Genomic DNA, 17,138 nt, shown 5'->3' with positions numbered 1-17,138 from the left:
TTGTATCCTTTCAACAAGCACTCATGTCGGCCTAGAATCATAGCATAGAATCATAGCATAGAATCATAGGATCAGGTTTCTGAAGCTTCTCAAGGTACAAAAGCGAGTCGTGAATACAAGTCTATACAAGGTCTGAGCGTTAGTCAATGGTGAGCAATGGATCTCCACTAAGCAAAGGAGCGACACCGATCCAGTCGCCACCCTCCGTCTTCCTCAGCACGGTGTAGAGGCTCTTGAGTATAGGCGTACCCGCAACCGCGGGCAAGAATGGATTCGTCGTGCCCACCAACAAGCTCAAGCAACCGGGCGTCTTGGGATCGTTGCTTTTCATCAAGATATCTTGGTCCTTAATATTCACCTTGATGCCATCCGGCAGAACGAGTTGTACGTTGAGCTTGCTATCGCATGGCATAGAGTATACGATCGGTTCCGCTGCTGTCTTGTGCACGCGTAGGCCAGGTCGAGCCATGATCGCTTCCATGCGTGAAGCGGGTAGCATCGAGACGGATGAGCCAGAATCCAGCAACAAATCAATCGGATCCGAAGGAGTAGCTCCCAAAGCAGTAATCGTGCTCTCTTCCAAAAGCCAGCCTTGATCGGCTGTCACTTTGAAGTTGGCAAGTTTCGGGTACTTGGCAAAGTCGTATCCACCTATCTCGATCGTGGGTTGTGCCGAGAGGTCGAGTGCGACAATCTCATTAAAGTGCTTGTCCTGCTTTGCGAGGCTATCCAACACAGGTTCTGGGTCCGCATCGAGCTTTCGACCGAGACCAAAGAGGCCATCGTGCTCCAACTTGGCATCCTTTTCAAAAGTCTTGATGGCTCCTCCGATGGTCGCTTTCATTGTGAGCTTGTCCAAGGTGACGACGTCAGTGTAGAGCTGGAGATCCATCTCGCCGTCGCCATACGCCTCATGAGCGCTGCGAAGCGCTTTGCTCGTCTTGGACTTGCTTGCATCGTACAGCTTCTTCGTCTGGAGTCCTGGACAATCAGCTTTTTTGCACGAAGCATCGACTGCCCAGGTCAGCATCGAGCCCGTATCAGCAGTGAGGCTGAACATTTGCTCGGTAGAACCCAATCCCACTTCAATATTGTACGTCTCGCCAAGCATCTTGGGATATCCTCCGACCTTGTGAAGCTTCACGATAGTGCCTCTTTGTTTGGATGCTTTGAGAGTCAGGTCTTGGTCGGCTGAAGCGGTCGTGGCAAGCTTCAACTGCCCGTAGATCAGGGCCGATTTGGAGTGCGAGGCTTTCTGCTTCTTGCCTTCTGTCCAGGAAGCGTAACGCGCAGCGACATGTTCGGCTGCCAACTTGATATCGTCCGTGGTGACAGTGCCTCGTTCAGTTGGTCTGCCGCGTCGGATCAGGTCGGCTTGCGCGATGCCTGTGCTGGCAAGCACAGCCAGAAGTGCCAAGGACGGAGTGATGAGGACCTGCATATTGCCTCCTTTCCCTCTTTGTTGTGAAAGATGGGCTTTGTGCAGTGCAAACAACGACCGAGACGCTCTACTTATACATCTGCAGTTCTGTCCGTGTTGACAGACTTCTTGACAGAGACAGACCGAAATGAAGTCGCGACAAGCTCCTAGTCCCACCGGGCGACATCGCCGGGACCCTGTCCAAGCCAGTGACATGGAGGCGGCGCTTTATCGCTTGGTGTCGAGGCCCACAGAAGGGTGGTCTTCTTCAGAAGGTTGCACCCGTTTTGCTTCATCTCGCAACTCAACATTGACGAACCCTTGATACGACCGAGCCGGGATAGCCGTCGCCTTTTTCATCACTCTCAGGCGCGGCGGGGCTATCTTCACAGCATGTCGACTTTGTCCAAGTTTACATCTCAGTCAAAACGCCGAAAGCACAGAGAGGTGAAGCGGGGCTGACAATGTCGAAGCATGTATTGTGGGTGACAATTTTATAGATCCGCCAACTGTTCTCTTTCCCGTCTGCCAAGGCCAATCTTCTCCTTTTGTCCCTCCAGTCGTTGCTCCAAACTTGCTGGCCTTGTTCCAGGCCCATCGCTTTGGCACACTCGATCTCATGTGCGCTGTTCAGAGAGAACTCAAGTCAGTAGCCATGCGTCTACGTCAAACTCGCATGCAAAAGAAGGTGTGTGGGCTTACAGAACGACCATCACATCGGAACAAGCTTTCGATCTCGAGAGCGCAGCCAGGGTGCGCATGGCTTTGTCCGGCAAACCGTGCATGCAAGACGCTTTATCATCCGCAATAGCTCTCTCAGTCACAGCTTCCGAGCTGGACGGGTCGAAGAGCGGAGGTGCTGCGCGTGTGTCCTGCTCCTCGCAGTAAGTCTTTGCGTGATGAGAGACCTCAGAGGAGGAGAGTGATTCCTTGTTGAGCTCGAGCGGAGACGGTGAAGGATGATAGAGCGCTTGTTGGTGGGCTGAATTGTCATAAAGCAGAGCATAGGTAGGAGGGGAGGATGTGGTGCGTGCAAGTAAGGCTAGGTGTCCGGGACAGTGCTGTTCATCCCAATCAAAGCAAGTAGATTCGGTGTCAACTTGCAGCACCTAACGTGTTCCGGAGTCTGGTGAGTTGATGCTTACACCTTCAGCAAAAGTGATCAAGCCGAATAGCAGCTCCCATCACCGAACCAATCCTATGCTTTTTCAAAAGGCCCTACATTCGCCTCCTTCACCCTCTCTCTCAGCTTCCTATTTCAATCGCTGCAGAGTGTTAAGAAGAGAAGCGGGGCTACTTACCCCCACGTATCATCTGCAATACTCGACGGTAGCCGAAAACACTTCCGCAGTGAAAAACTGTCGCCGCCCCTGCAACTTACTTGACGCGGTGCAAGGATGCAGCGGGTGGCAAGGTAGTGAAGCTGGAACTGCGCGTGCGGGGGGGGGGACATAGTTGTTTGGACACGTAGACATTATGAGGAAAGTTTGATGATGACCTGAAGAAGCAAGTATGCAGGAAAGATCGAGTGTTGAAGTATGACCACCAGGCTCGCCTTCATATGCATGAGGAAAGCTTGAGGAATACGGGACACGATACGGAATGAGCCACTCGAAGCGCCATGTCCCGTGGCAAACGGCAGTCAATGCAAGCCTAGTGCAAGATGATGGTCTCCATAGACTTCTTTTGCTGCATGACAGACAAGAAGAAGTCAACTGCAACATTGGCGAAGGCATGAGAACAAGAAAGCTCATTGTATCATTCGCCTCTCTGCTCCTGCCTCCACTGCAAGTCTGCGTAGGGAACAACACAGTTTTGATATGCAACATTGGCTCCACCAGTCCGAACTTCTCTGCCGCTGCTTTATTTCCCACGATGATCGTGTCCAGTGGCAAAGCACTCCGAGCTCCGCTGTTTCTCGAAAATGAGCAAAGCGTCGATCGTCGATCGTCGACTGCGCCTTTGCACCATGGTTGATATGCTTCCCATGGTATTCTGCTCATTATCGGATGTGTTGGCAGTCAGGGGAGCTGGAGGTTGCTTTCATCGACTGTTTCATTCTCTTCTTTCGCGCCTCGATGCGAGATACAAACACATGTTCGAGCGCTCATCTGAACACTCAGTCACTCGAACAAGCGAATCAATACGGTACATTGTAATCTTATCCAGTGCTACGATGTGCACACGCTATCGAAACCAAGCGAATGATCTAGCGTGCTCGAGCTGTACGCCGTTGCAAGAGACTTTTACTAGAAGACGACAACCAGAGAATTTGCATACAAGATTGAAAGCGTTGAGCTTAGTATACCTAAGCAACATGACCATCCAACATAGCCGGTGCTGGAGGAACGAGATCTGTGAGGTGAAAAGCATTGATATCCCTATGTGCGCACTTACTTGCCAAATCGCATCTATTGAGCAACTCCAAAGCGACTCTGAAAGTTTCCCAAAGACTTGCACTGGTAGCACATGATTGTCTATAAACATCTTTGCCTCCTTGCACCAAACCACCCAACTGTTCTTCTTCCGCCTGTTGCAATGTCAGAGCAGTATAAACATGTTCTGCTGCATGCTGATACATCTTCAAATTCAAACAAGAGATGCTTAGGTTAAAATGACACCTGACAAACTCCGGTTGAAGATTCAATGCATGGTGGTAGTATTGAATTGCTTCTGCTGAACGGCCCGAGTTAGACAAGGTTGCTCCTAGACGGTTATACAACAGCCAATCTTGAGGTCGAACGGACAGGGCAGTGGAAAAGCAGTCGACAGCTTTATCGTAGTCTTCGGAGGAGTTGAAAATAACTCCTAGAGCCACTTGGACGTCTGCATCGATTTCGCCTCTCTCGCCACCACTGCGGACCATAGCGATTAGAAGCTTGGTGAGACGCGAGTGCTTTTCGACGACAGAAGCCGAGGTGCTGTGCGAGGAGACGCTATCACTGCGATTGCGCTGGGTAGAGGAGGGAGCAAAGTCAAGTTCGGCATTGGCACGCTGGATGACGTCGCGATAAACATCGTTTTTGTCGATCCATTCTTCGATGGCTTCGTAAGCAGCGGTTCGGTCGTTTTCGTTGGTGTAGCTAACAGCGAGCGCAAGCCAGGCATCTTTGAGGTTGCCATCGAGATCGAGAGCTTTGCGAAGAGCAGCGATCGCTTGTACTTCACGCTCATTTTCTTGCTGTTTGACACCGAGATCGTACCAGGCTGATGCGTTGTGAGGATCCTGTTGGACAGCGGCTTCCTTTTCGAGGACAGATTCGAGTCCAGCTGGCAAGCCTCCCGAGTGTTGCGCATGATGTCGGGTGGATGCGATGTAAGGGTTGTCGCTGAGGAAGCGGTAGGCGGGCGCTGGCTGCATCTGTGTTGTCGTCGTGGCTGATCGTTGAGGCAAGGTAACGGGTCGGATTCCAGCGCAAGTCACCTCAAAGTTGTCCCAGTCCTGCTGCAACTTATCCCACTCTGCAGTCTGGGCGTCCATATAACCTCTGCCCTTGTTGCCCTCCCACCTTCGACCAACAAAATCGACTTGGTCATCCTCGATCTGATCGACACCGCGATTCATGTCCTCCTCCCACCTGCGGTTGAAGGTGCTGGCGTGAGGAATGTTGGCACCCATACGCTGATACTTTGCAAACTCTCTTGCATCGGCATCGTCTTCACGCATACGAGCGGCTACATCACCACCGTCTCCCACAAAAGCCTGTGCACTCTCGCCCATGGCTTGCTGCTCGATGGCTCGACTGCGTGCATCTTCCTCGGCCCACAAGTCGTTGAGTGCCTTGTGGTTGTCAATCACCTGTTGTGTGGCTGCGTTGGCAGGAGCATCCGTTGGAAGTGCATTGGTGCGGGCTAGCGACCTTTGCACACTAGGTGGCAACTGCTGCGCGGTTCCGCTGGCAGCCATTTGGTTGGCCCACAAGTAGGCTTCCTGCTGAGACTGAGGTTGAGCTGAGGAAAGACGTTGAGCCGAGGAAAGACGTTGACCAGCGCTGAGATCGCTTGCTTTGCCTTTGCCCTCGTCGAGCGAGGAGGCTGTGTCCATATCGGCGTTCTCGACAATGTTGTCTCCCTGAATTCCGGCCTGCTTGTCACGGATCTTGCGCATGAGATCGAGAAAGTTGCTCTGCTTGAACTTGGCGCTCTGGTCGTGCTCTACAGAGGAGACAAGCCTGCCGGCGGTGCGTGCTAGCTCATCGCGTTCCTGCGGATCATTGTAATCGACCTTGTCCACTGGCTTTGCTTGGTCGACCATAGGCTGTGGTGCTGCTTCTGCTGGCTTTGAGGAGGCTTCGAATGCGGTGAACACTTCAGCCCACTTTGCATTGTCGGCTTGAGGTGCTGCAGCTGATGTTTGCATCGGATGCGGAAGGCGCTGCTGATGTGATGGATCGTGCGGCACCATGCCCATCCTCAGACGCATGGGAATGATGTTGGTGTGAACGGCATGCTGCTGCTGTTCGGTGTGCATCTGCTGTGCTGGCTGAGCTTGGTGTGGAGAGTGGGCATGTGAAGCCTCTGCGCTGAGGAAATCGGTAACCCAGCCAGAAGGGGCTGCACATGGAGCTGCTTGTATGGTTGCGTTTCTGGAGAAAGCGGGGCGGAAACTTGCTTCCATATCTGCCATACTCGGTCCTGGAGCAGGGCGCTGGTGGGATTGTTGCATCGGAGTGCGGGAAGGGCTGGGCAGACTGCCACGAAGCTGGGAGACGTCGAAAGCATCGTGGACGTGGCTCTGTGCTGCAAACGGTGGCTGGTGTGCCGAGGCATTGAAGAAGGACCGTTGCTGCGGCGCTTGCGACGATGAGCCGCCTTGCGATCGAAAAGAGGGTCCTTGCTGTTGCTGTGCGAAAGGGCTGTTTGCGAAGGTATCCTGTTGAGCACCTCGGTCTTGTCCAAAGCGCTTGCCAATGTTCTGAAGAGGGTTGGACGGGCCACAGCCTGCGCCTCCGGAGACAAGGTCTGACATCGACATGCCGGGCAAAGAAAGCTGCCTGGACGAGGATGTGGCCTATCGGCAACGAGATATAGCAATCTTGATGATCGTGGTGGTTAGGGCAGTGGTGTGGGCAAGAGGCTGAGTTGGGCAAATTTCGAGGTTGACTCGACACAGCCAACCGGCTAACCGGTCACTAGACTAACCGGACTGGCCAGGAAAGAGTGGAAATGCAAACACACACACACTCGGCCGTATGTTTTGTGATTCGGCCGTATGTTTTGTGATTCAGGCGCGGGTGGGCTACAATCCAAGCTGTTACATCGAAAGGTAATTAACATTCAACAACCTGGCAGATCAACTCATCGAGAAGGCACAGTTTGCAGCACAAGTCAGGTCACAGAGACGAATGGTGAAGGGACATTGCGAAGCATGGGTACGAGCAAAGGGACGTATCATAGCAAAACGAGACTAAGAAGGAGCGGGACAAAGAAGGTGGGCGACAAAGAAGGAGAGCAAGAAGCTGAGCAACAGCATCTTGCCTCTGCACTGACTGGCTCTCACTTGTCCTCCGGATCAGTCAAGATCGCCTTCTGCTTCAACTCATCCACATCTGGCCTCTGTTGCAACTCCTTCTGCAACTGGTTTCCTAATCTAGCTCTCTCTAATTCCTCCTTCTTGGCCTGAAGCGCCGGAGCGACGGACTGATGTTTCAAAATACCTCTGTTGACGAGCTGATCCTTTTCGGGTCTCCTCTCCAATCTTGCCTCCAACTTATGGGTGAGTTGATGTTTCTGCAACTCGTCCCTTTTAGCCTGAAGAGAAGGAGCAACGGATTGATCTTTGAGAATGCCTCGGATGACCAGTTCGTCCTTCTCAGGTCGACGTTCCAAACGGCCTTCGAGTTTGTCGACCAGTTGTGATTTCTGCAGCTCATCACGTCTAGCTTGCAGTGCGGGAGCAAGATTTCCTGGCTTGAGGATGTTTTTCTCTTCCAGTTCTTGACGGTCGGGACGATGACCGAGACTGTGTTCCAATCGAGCACGATCTTGGTCGGAGAGAGGCGATCTGGGTTGATCGGGTTGGCAAGAGGCGCCAGCAGCGTTGGCTGCTGCAATGTCTAGGTTTCCAACAGAGGCTGTGAGGAGCAAAATTGACCAAGCAGGTTGACATGTCAAGGCAAAAGGATCATCAGCATTCGCATTCGCCTTTGCAGTCGGGAAACGGCTTGAGTAGTGAGCACTGACCCATGTCTGAATAGGTCGCTCAAGTGGTGTGTTCCTTCCACCTCCAAGGCAAGAGGAGGGTATAGAGTAGTTGATGCGGATCGAGCTTGTCAAGAAGAGGATGACTCTCTGCTCCTGATGGTCCAGATGGTCGTAGAGATGGGTCCAGATGGTCGTAGAGATGGGTCCAGATGTCCAGGCTAAGGAGCACACACACACAGACAAGCGCTTGGGCCATGTCCACAAAAGGCATGCCCAAGGGCGCACAACTGAGCAGCTCTTGCCAAAAAAATATTGGCCAGGAATGTTAGATCGAGTCGATGGTGAGTTTAGAATCCATGATTGTTTACGTGATCAAGACATAATAGAGTAACGCGAAAAGCAAAGATGCTGCCAACGGCAAGAATGCACCAAGCCGACGGAGAAGGATAAGAGAAGTCTGCTTCAAGAGGCAGCGAGAGGCTTGTCATCATCGTCACTGTCGCTGCTCAGGCTGTGGCTGTCGTCGCTCTCTTCAGTCTTGTCGACCGCTTTGATCGGCTTGCTCAGCTTCTGATCCGCCGCGGTTTGCTTCTTCAGCACACCGTTCGCCTTGGGCTTGACCTCTTTCGAGTCAGCGGCATCCGTCATGGCAGCCATCGATCCACCATCGCCACCCTTACGCTCCGCAGAGTCAAGCTTTCGCATCTTGGACTGAGCATCTTTGACAAAGACCCAAGATGGTGTAATGTCGCGGCCATCGTCACCGGATGCGGCCCACTTGAACTTCTTTTGCAGTGCGTTGGCAAAGAATTGGCTGATGTTCATCACTTGCAGACCCAACTCCATCTTTTCGCTGTCGCCTGTCGAATTGGCAATGCCTGCTTTGGCTGCTGCGCTCTTCTCGGTCGCTTTGGTCTTCTTAGCACCTTTCTTTGCCGGCTTGACATCTTCTTGCTCCTCTTTCTTGACCTTCAGTTTGGATCCGCCTTTGCCCTGGCCCATGTCGGCCAAGCGGTTGTCCCACTCCTTGAGCCAAGCCAGGGTGATACGAGGATCGATGTAGTTGAGCTTTGACGTGCTGAGCGCCACATCGGAAGTGTTGTTCTTGTTGACCAACTCCGCTTCCTGCTTCTTTATCATCTCGTATTTGCTCAAGATCTTCTTGGCAGAAGTGGCAAAGTTGCAGCTGGTGGCTTGCGACTTGTTGGTCTTGCGTTCCTTCTCCAGTCGTTTCGCTGTCTCGTTGAGCGCTTTCAATTCCTCGTCGACCTGCTTCTTGTCCTTGAAGCCCTTGATCGATGAACGCACTTGCTCCTCGACATCCTTGATTTTTTTGCTCTTCTTCTTGCTCTCCTCGCCGGCGAGTCCCTTCTGCTCGAGCTGGTATTGCAACTCGGACTGCTGTCGCTTGAATGTAGACTCGAGCTTGGTCTTCTTGTCGGTGATGTACTGCTGCTCGTACTGCTTGACCTTTTCCGGATCGAGATCCTGCTTCTGCATGATCTTGTCAAACTGCTTCATGAAGGGGAACTCTTTGGGCTTGTAGTCCTTCTTGAGCTCGCCAATCTTGTGCAAGGTAAGAATCTTTTGCTGCTCCTTGAGAATCTCGTAGCGGATCTGGAAGATCTTGTCCTGCGTTCGCTCAAGGTTGCGGTTGAGCAGCATAGGGTTGGCCGTCTTTTGATGGTTACAGAGGATGGCGACCTGCCGGTTGGCTTCGTTGTAAGCGAGTCGCAGGTTGGTTGGATTGATCTCGCGCTCGGCTGCGGTGGGACGCGACTTGATCCACTCTTCGGTCTGCTCGAGCAAGCCTTGGAAGGTGACCGAGGCATTGTAGGTACGGAAGACCTTGGCACTGAGACCCTTCATGTACTTGGCCAGGAACTGGTTCACCGAGTTGGGCTGAAGTGGCTGCATCTTACCGTTGGCAGAGTCGAAGGGCGCGCAGAAGATGGGATCCGATGGCTTCTTGCGGATGAAATTGCCAGACTGGTCCTTGATGCCGTTGGACTTGAGGAACATGGCCATGTTCTTGAACACGTCCGGGTTGGTGATCTTGAGGTCCTCTTCGAACTTCATCGAGTCTTTACCCAGGAACTCTAGATGGATGGTGTCGGGCATCTTGATCTGGGCGTGCTCGCAGCGCAAGGAACAGACACCGTACGTCTCCGCCTCGTCCTCGCCCTTCTCGTTACCGGCACGAAGTGAGAAGTTGTCGATGAGCCAGACGATGGTGGCGATCTGTCGCTCGTGTCGTACTTTGGACTTCAAGTTCTTGTTGACGTCGCGACGAATCTGCTTGACGACGGTATCCAGCTTTCTTGCCTTTTCAAACTTTTCACGATCCGAGTTGGTTTTGAAGTTGGAGGTGGCATCGAGGAAGACGTACTTGTACTGGCTGTTGATGTTCTCTTTCCAATAGGCGAGCCAGGTGACGTCCTTCTTTTCGACGACCTCAGCCCAGTGACCCATGCCTGCTGGTGGTTGAGGGGCGGCATGGTCGGCGCTGTGGTTGATGGTAATGTCACCGGGGAAGATACGTCGTTTAACTTTGCCTGCTTTGGGATGAGCACCACGTCCAAGGAAGAGACCCGGTGGTTCGACATTGACGTTGCCGACACGCTGCTCAACACCATCAACCAAGCAGACCTTCCACTTGTTGTCCTCGAGCTTGCGCTCTTCGATCTCACGCTTGCGCGCGGAGGGTGCCAGATTCTTCTTGCGTTCGGTTTCGGCATCTCGAAGAGCCTTCCAGTGGTTGTACATGTCTCGGAAGTCGATCTTGTCGAACGACTTGATCTGGGTGCCGTCTCTGGGAGGATACTTTTTGAGGTCGGCTTTGAAGTCATCAAAGAAGTTGCGGTTGAAGATGGCGTTTTGCGCATGTTGCGTCTCGAGCTTGACAGCATAGAACATGGCAACCTCTTCAGTCTCTGGTGGAAGGTCGACGGGCTTGCCCTCATACTTGAGTTTGACATTTCTTGGCAGTGGCTGATATGGATCAGCAAAGCGAGGACCTTTGTGAATGAGGGTATCCCACTTCTTTTCGCCAGAGCCAGTGATGGACATGGTCTTTGGAGGCTTGCGATTTGACTTTATGGATCGACTCGATGGCTTGTCATCGTCGTCATCATCACCATCGCCATCGCCATCGCCATCATCATCATCATCATCATCATCATCATCATCATCATCATCATCATCATCATCGTCATCATCGTCTTGCTCTTCATCGTCTTGCTCTTCATCGTCTTGCTCTTCATTGTCGTCATCATCATTGTCGTCATCACTGTCGCTCTTCTTGTTGACGAGAGCTGTGAGAGGCGCATCCGAGTCATCGTCGTCGTCATTATCGCTACCGCTTTCCTTCTTTAGGGCGTTGCCATTTTGTGAGGAGACAGCGGTGAGGGGGAGGTCCGAGTCGCTGTCACTGGAGAGGTCGCTTCCTTCCTCAATCTTTGGCTTCTTTGCAAGAGGCTTGTCGTCGTCATCCGAGTCGCTGTCGCTGAAGAGGCTAGGTTTGGCCTGACGCTTTGCATGTCCGTTGGTGGAGGTCGAGGCGAGAGAAGCGGACATGGTGAAAGGCTTTGACGCGCAGTCAACCGTGGTGGTTGTGGAGGAGGAGGTAGAGTGTCCGTGTACCAATGGATCCGTCTATCAGAGACCGGAGCGCTGCAAGCAAGCGTCGTAGTTGTCAACTGCAGTGTATGTCGAAGGGTGGTGGTGGTGGCTTGGTCACAGGGTCCGCACGTTAGCGGTAAATAAGCAGGAGATTGTGTAGATGGGAAAGGAAAGAAGCAAGGTGGGAATGGGCAGGTCGTCCAGCAATTCGGCAGTATTGTTGTTGTTGAGCTAGTCAGCAATCGCGGGCGAAGCAAAGTGGAATGGATCGGTGCTTGAGTTGTCGAGATGAGGAAGCGGATGCTTTGGAGAGAGAGTGTGCTGTGATGATGGTCGCAAGGAAAGGAGAGTGTCATGTCCTTCTTCAACAAGGCTCCATCTCGAGGTCTTGCAGTGTGGAGCTTTTCTCTCAGCCCAAGTTGCTTAGTCAGCCGAAATACGGCAGAATCGACGACCGAATTAATGACCGCGTTCGAGACAATTCTGCCGGCCTAACAATGGTCTCTTTTTCCTCTCTCGCGCGAGATGATGCTGCCTGCCGGCCTAACAGAGATGGGCCAGAAGCCTCGCTCTCTCGCACGAGAGGAGGGAAAGAACTCGGCTCCGGAACACGCTTTGAAAACTTGAGATTGTCGATCACCATCGAGCTCAGACGGTGAACTGTTGCACTGTTTCAAGTGTTGCAATCTATCAACTGCTCCACTCTTTCCCTCTCGACAAGGATCATTGACAAGCGATTCGACAGCGCAAGGCAAAAGGTAAGCAGGGCCCTCACTCACAGCCAGCTCGCAGATCAATAATAAGAACGCAACGGAGCGGGAGAGGCCTGGAAGAGGATCGCATAGAGCTGTAGAGTATCAGGACTGACCGCTGAGCATCATGATCGCTTTGCATCTCATCAGGCTTCTCTCGTCATCCTTCTATCTACATCCACGCTCTTGCAAGATGGCACAACTCTACCGTGATCCGTGGGCGAAGCGCGAGGCATGGCGGAAACACGCCGTCTTCTCGCACCGCTTCTTTGCACGAAACATCTTTCCCGGCTTCGGCATGGGTCTTGGTGCCTTTGTTGTCTACTTGGCAGTCGACACTCTCACACATCCTTTCAACGTCGACAAGCTTAAGCACGACGCACGCAAGCAGACTGGTCGTGAGCACTAAAGGCTAATCTTGATGTTCTATCTCGCCATTCAATCGAAAACTATCTTGAACCACACCCATTTTGTCGGACGTTTGTCGAGACTGGATGCCATCTTTTGAGAGGCCGAGACCTGCGATATGCCTCGTAAAGGTGAAGAGGCTGGGTGTGTTATGCTCTCTGTCAGAGTTCAAGTGAGGTCCTAGCTGGTATTCGTCGCCGATAGATCGGTTTCGATGATGCCGATGCGAATGCGATCCAAGGTGCAATCTTGGATCTATGTTACACCTTTGCAAAACGACTGGGGGGAAAGGGCCTGCTGTTTTGGCTCGCACGATAAGAAGAACTGGATGGCTAGAGCCGCTCTCAGAAAAGCACGCCATTTGCGTTTCAAGATGGCTGCTGGCAACCAACAGCAGCATCGACTGTAGATGTAGGTAGAGCGAAGAGTTCAGCCGAGCCTGTCAGACTTGGGCTGCGAGGTTGAGTCATGTCCTACCAGCTTGCAGATGCTATCGTCGCTGTGCAGGCAAAGCTCTCGACGAATGACGATGCCACCTAGACACAGTAGTGCCCCTGCTTCATTTGATTCGCAGGCAGAGCCTTTTCTGCGTGAATGTGGGATATGCTCCATACCATCGCCCCGCACACCCTTGACAACTTGGCCGACCAAAGACACTCTTGCTCTGGAACAATGGAAGGTCGTCCTAGCTCTCGTAACAGTCGAGCCCTCAGTTGATGCGCAAACTTTCTTCCTCTTGCCCATTCTTGTTTCTTTGATCCCGCAACCCCCATCCACCATCTTCATCCCATTTCCTTTGCCCCTTTCGCTTCCGATCTCCTCTTTTTTTTTCCCCCAAAAATGGCCAACGCTCCTCATGGTGGTGTCCTGAAGGACTTGCTCGTTCGCGATGCTCCCATTGCTGCCCAGCTCCGTGTCGAGGCAGACACGCTCCCTGAGCTCATCCTCACTGAGCGACAGCTTTGCGATGTGGAACTGATCATCAACGGTGGTTTCTCCCCCCTCGAAGGTTTCATGGACCAGGCCGACTACAATGATTGTCTCGACAAGCTTCGATTGAGGGATGGCAACCTCTTCCCCATGCCCATTACTCTTGATGTTGATCAGCAGCAGATCGATAGCCTTGGTATCCAGCAAGGTGCCCGTATCGTTCTCCGGGACCCGCGCGATGACAACGCAATTGCCATCATCACGGTCGCCGACGTCTATGCGGTCGACAAGGTTCGTGAGGCGAAATCGGTGTTTGGCTCGGACGACCTTGCTCATCCTGCGGTGACCTACCTGCACAAATCCGTCAAGCAGTTCTACGTCGGTGGTCAAGTGCAGGCGATCTCGAAGCCGGCTTACTACGACTATGTCGCTATCCGCTACACGCCTGCTGAGCTGCGACAGCATTTTGCCAAGATCGCTTGGCGCAAGGTTGTTGCCTTCCAGACTCGTAACCCTATGCACCGTGCTCATCGTGAGCTTACTGTGCGCGCTGCTCGTCAGCGTCAGGCTAATGTTCTTATCCACCCTGTTGTTGGTATGACCAAGCCGGGTGATGTTGACCACTATACGCGTGTTCGCGTTTACCAGTCGTTGATGCCTCGATACCCGAACGGTATGGCGACGCTTGCTCTTCTTCCCCTTGCCATGCGTATGGGTGGACCTCGTGAGGCTCTCTGGCACGCCATCATCCGCAAGAACTTTGGCGTTACCCACTTCATCGTCGGTCGTGACCATGCCGGTCCTGGTAAAGACTCGAGCGGCAAAGACTTTTACGGTGCTTACGATGCTCAAAGTCTCGTTACCAAGTACACTGAAGAACTCGGGATCGAAATGGTTCCTTTCCAGCAAATGACTTACATTCCATCGACGGACGAATACCAAGCTGTGGATCAAGTTACGCCTGGAACGCAAACCATGGATATTTCCGGTACTGAACTTCGTCGTCGACTCCGTACGGGCGCAGCGATTCCCGATTGGTTCTCCTACGAATCGGTTGTAAAAACCTTGCGGGAATCCTACCCTCCCAAAGCCAAACAAGGCTTCACCCTCTTGCTTACCGGCCTTGACAATTCTGGCAAAGACCAAATCGCTCGAGCTGTTCAAGTGAAACTCAACGAACAAGGAGGACGTTCGGTTTCTCTGCTCCTCGGTGAAACGGTTCGATCCGAGCTTTCTTCCGAGTTGGGCTTCTCACCTGAAGATCGAGCGAAGAACATTCAAAGGATCGCCTTTGTTGCTGCCGAACTCACCCGTGCAGGAGCAGCGGTTATCGCCGCTCCCATCGCTCCCTACCAAAAGTCGAGAGATGCTGCGAGAGATACAATCACCAAAACAGGTGGTGCAGGTAACTTTTTCTTGATCCACGTAGCCACTCCACTCGAGTTCTGCGAACAAACCGACAGGAAGGGTAACTATGCCAAGGCTAGAGCCGGTCACATCAAAGGTTTCACTGGCGTCGACGATGTATATGAAGAACCGACCGATGCTGATCTCGTGGTGGATATCAGTAGACAGAGTGTAGCTGAAATCACTCATTCCATCATCTTGCTTCTTGAGGCTCAGTCGTTGATCTAAGCACACAAACCTTTGCTCGCTGCTTGTATAGATTTGCTCGCTGCTTGTATAGATTTGCTCACTGCTTGTATAGATTTGCTCACTGCTTGTATAGATTTGCGGGCACATGCTCGAATACGAATCTCGCTCTTCTCTCTCTCTCTCTCTCTCTCTCTCTCTCTCTCTCTTTCTCAATGCATCGTTGCCAAAGCGTTACAATCCATGCTGTCGCCTCGAGTTGGATCTCCTGAGTCAGTGTTAGAACGAGAGAGGTGCTCCAATCGCGGTGCTCCAATCGCCGATTCAGGAGAGGGCTGGCACCGATTGAGGCTAATCGGGGGGTTTTTTTTTCTCTCTCTGAGATCGGAAGGGATATTTTGTCGCCTTTGATTTTAACGGCGATATTCGGAAGGACAAGTTTGAAATCAACGACAAGAAGAATTGCAGCCGTGAATACAAGCTCGGAGGGCAGTTTGAATTCAAGAGCGACTTGGGCGCAATTTACAAATTCAATTCCGCCTGAGTTGCAAATGGCCAAAAACAATCAAGAGACTGCGATTGGCCAGTCTTGTTAGTCGCTCTGCAATTCCTTGCCATCTCTCCTCTCTTCTTGACCACCACCACCACCACCTCTCCTTTTCTCCTCTCGCACCACCATATCCTCTTCATCTTCCCCCAGAATGGCTACCTTCACCGATCGTTTCACCAAGGGTTCCTACCCCATCCACTCGGTCCTCGAGCCTCTTAAGCCCGCTCCTCAGGGTGCTGACCTCTACTCGCGCTTCTTCCTTGCTGGTGCTCTTTGCTGGTGAGTACCGAATCACCTTTCATCCTCTTTGATCGCAGCACATTCGACTCTTGCCAAGGGTATACTGACAATCCAAACCCATTCTTCTCTCTCTCTCCTTGCCCTTTGCCCTTCTCGAATCGCAATAACCATCCTCCCGCACACAATCTCGTTTGGCACCCCCCCCCCCCCCCCACCCTTTGCGATTCAATGCAGCTCCCTCACCCACGGAGCGGTCACCCCGATCGATGTGGTCAAGACGCGTATCCAACTCGAACCCACCGTCTACAACAAAGGTATGATTGGTGGATTCCGTCAAGTGGTTGCCAAAGAAGGAGCCGGAGCTCTCCTCACCGGTCTTGGCCCTACCGTTCTGGGATACTTCCTTCAAGGAGGATTCAAGTTCGGAGGATACGAACTTTTCAAAAAGGTCCTCGTCTCTCAGATGGAACCTGAAACAGCCGTCAAGAACCGAATGGCCATTTACCTTGGAGCTTCCGCCATTGCTGAATTCTTTGCCGATATCGCTCTCTGCCCTCTCGAGGCTACGCGAATCCGTCTGGTATCCCAACCTACCTTTGCTAATGGTCTTGCTCCTGCTTTCTTGAAGATTGCCAAGGAGGAGGGTCTTGGTGGATTCTACGCCGGTTTCGGTCCGATTCTTTTCAAGCAGATTCCTTACAACATGGCCAAGTTTGCCACGATGGAAGTGGTGCTGGAGAAGGCGATTCTGGCTTATGGAAAGCCCAAGTCAGAGTTGAGCGGTGGCGAGGCTACAATGCTCAACCTCGGTTCGGGTTTGATTGCCGGTTTTGCAGCTGCTACCATTTCGCAGCCTGCTGATACTTTGTTGAGCAAGATCAACAAGCAGAAGGCCGCTCCCGGTGAGACGATTGCCGGTAGGATCACCAAGATGGCAGGCGAGTTGGGTGTTAGGGGTTTGTTCGGTGGTTTGACTACTAGGTTGGTTATGGTTGGTAGTATTACCGCTGGTCAGTTTGCCATCTATGGTCAGTTGAAGAGTGCTCTTGGTGCTACTAACACTGTCGAGATCTCGAAGGCCTAATCTTGCGCAGGGAGCCTGTACATCTTTGACTTTGTACGATCTAAACACAAGCCTTTGTTGCATATAAACAAACAAACAAACAAACAGTTGAAGGTAGTTGAAGAGTTTTTGTTGATGATGATGGTAAGAGAGAGAGAGCGAGAGAGCGAGGAGTCTATATATATACAAAAGAAGAGCGGCAGAGAGCCGCATTGACTGCGGAACATAACAAAGCATTTGTCTTGAGTAGGTTGTGACACATGTGGTCCATGCTAAGATGCTCAGGCCTTTTTACTTGGCTGTAAGCACTACCTTCACTGTCTCTACGCTTTGTGTAGCTTTATCTACTTCAACTCCCCCCCTCAACAGTATATGTACCCTGTTCATTATGCTGTTGTTTCAAGGTATGACCTCTGT

General features: G+C 52.2%; 6 protein-coding genes across 6 annotated transcripts; 2 read left to right on the top strand and 4 right to left on the bottom strand.

Moving 5' to 3' along the window:
- Nucleotides 1-139: 139 nt before the first annotated feature.
- UHO2_06993 (uncharacterized protein) lies at nucleotides 140-1,441 on the bottom strand (the record flags this gene model as incomplete). The annotated part of the gene is made up of 1 exon (XM_041560588.1): nucleotides 140-1,441. The coding sequence occupies one exon, from the start codon at nucleotides 1,439-1,441 to the stop codon at nucleotides 140-142; it is 1,302 nt and encodes a 433-aa protein (XP_041416522.1).
- A 391-nt stretch (nucleotides 1,442-1,832) lies between these two features.
- UHO2_06992 (uncharacterized protein) lies at nucleotides 1,833-2,873 on the bottom strand (the record flags this gene model as incomplete). The annotated part of the gene is made up of 3 exons (XM_041560587.1): nucleotides 1,833-2,046; nucleotides 2,123-2,529; nucleotides 2,802-2,873. 3 exons carry the CDS (start codon nucleotides 2,871-2,873, stop codon nucleotides 1,833-1,835), a joined length of 693 nt encoding a protein of 230 aa, XP_041416521.1.
- An 855-nt stretch (nucleotides 2,874-3,728) lies between these two features.
- Nucleotides 3,729-6,389, bottom strand: UHO2_06991 (uncharacterized protein; the record flags this gene model as incomplete). The annotated part of the gene is made up of 1 exon (XM_041560586.1): nucleotides 3,729-6,389. The coding sequence occupies one exon, from the start codon at nucleotides 6,387-6,389 to the stop codon at nucleotides 3,729-3,731; it is 2,661 nt and encodes an 886-aa protein (XP_041416520.1).
- Nucleotides 6,390-8,026: 1,637 nt separating this feature from the next.
- On the bottom strand, nucleotides 8,027-11,140 carry UHO2_06990 (putative DNA topoisomerase I; the record flags this gene model as incomplete). Its single annotated transcript, XM_041560585.1, has 1 exon — nucleotides 8,027-11,140. One exon carries the CDS (start codon nucleotides 11,138-11,140, stop codon nucleotides 8,027-8,029), a length of 3,114 nt encoding a protein of 1,037 aa, XP_041416519.1.
- Nucleotides 11,141-13,185: 2,045 nt separating this feature from the next.
- UHO2_06989 (putative sulfate adenylyltransferase) lies at nucleotides 13,186-14,910 on the top strand (the record flags this gene model as incomplete). The annotated part of the gene is made up of 1 exon (XM_041560584.1): nucleotides 13,186-14,910. One exon carries the CDS (start codon nucleotides 13,186-13,188, stop codon nucleotides 14,908-14,910), a length of 1,725 nt encoding a protein of 574 aa, XP_041416518.1.
- A 659-nt stretch (nucleotides 14,911-15,569) lies between these two features.
- Nucleotides 15,570-16,742, top strand: UHO2_06988 (putative phosphate transport protein MIR1; the record flags this gene model as incomplete). Its single annotated transcript, XM_041560583.1, has 2 exons — nucleotides 15,570-15,697; nucleotides 15,893-16,742. 2 exons carry the CDS (start codon nucleotides 15,570-15,572, stop codon nucleotides 16,740-16,742), a joined length of 978 nt encoding a protein of 325 aa, XP_041416517.1.
- Between the last annotated feature and the right edge of the window lie 396 nt (nucleotides 16,743-17,138).

The sequence above is a fragment of the Ustilago hordei genome (genome assembly GCF_900519145.1).
Source record: "Ustilago hordei strain Uho2 genome assembly, contig: UHO2_contig_22, whole genome shotgun sequence".
In the NCBI taxonomy this organism is placed as follows: Eukaryota; Fungi; Basidiomycota; class Ustilaginomycetes; order Ustilaginales; family Ustilaginaceae; genus Ustilago; species Ustilago hordei.
The sequence above is the reverse complement of the archived record's forward strand: the minus strand, read 5'-3'. Positions and strand labels throughout refer to the sequence as shown.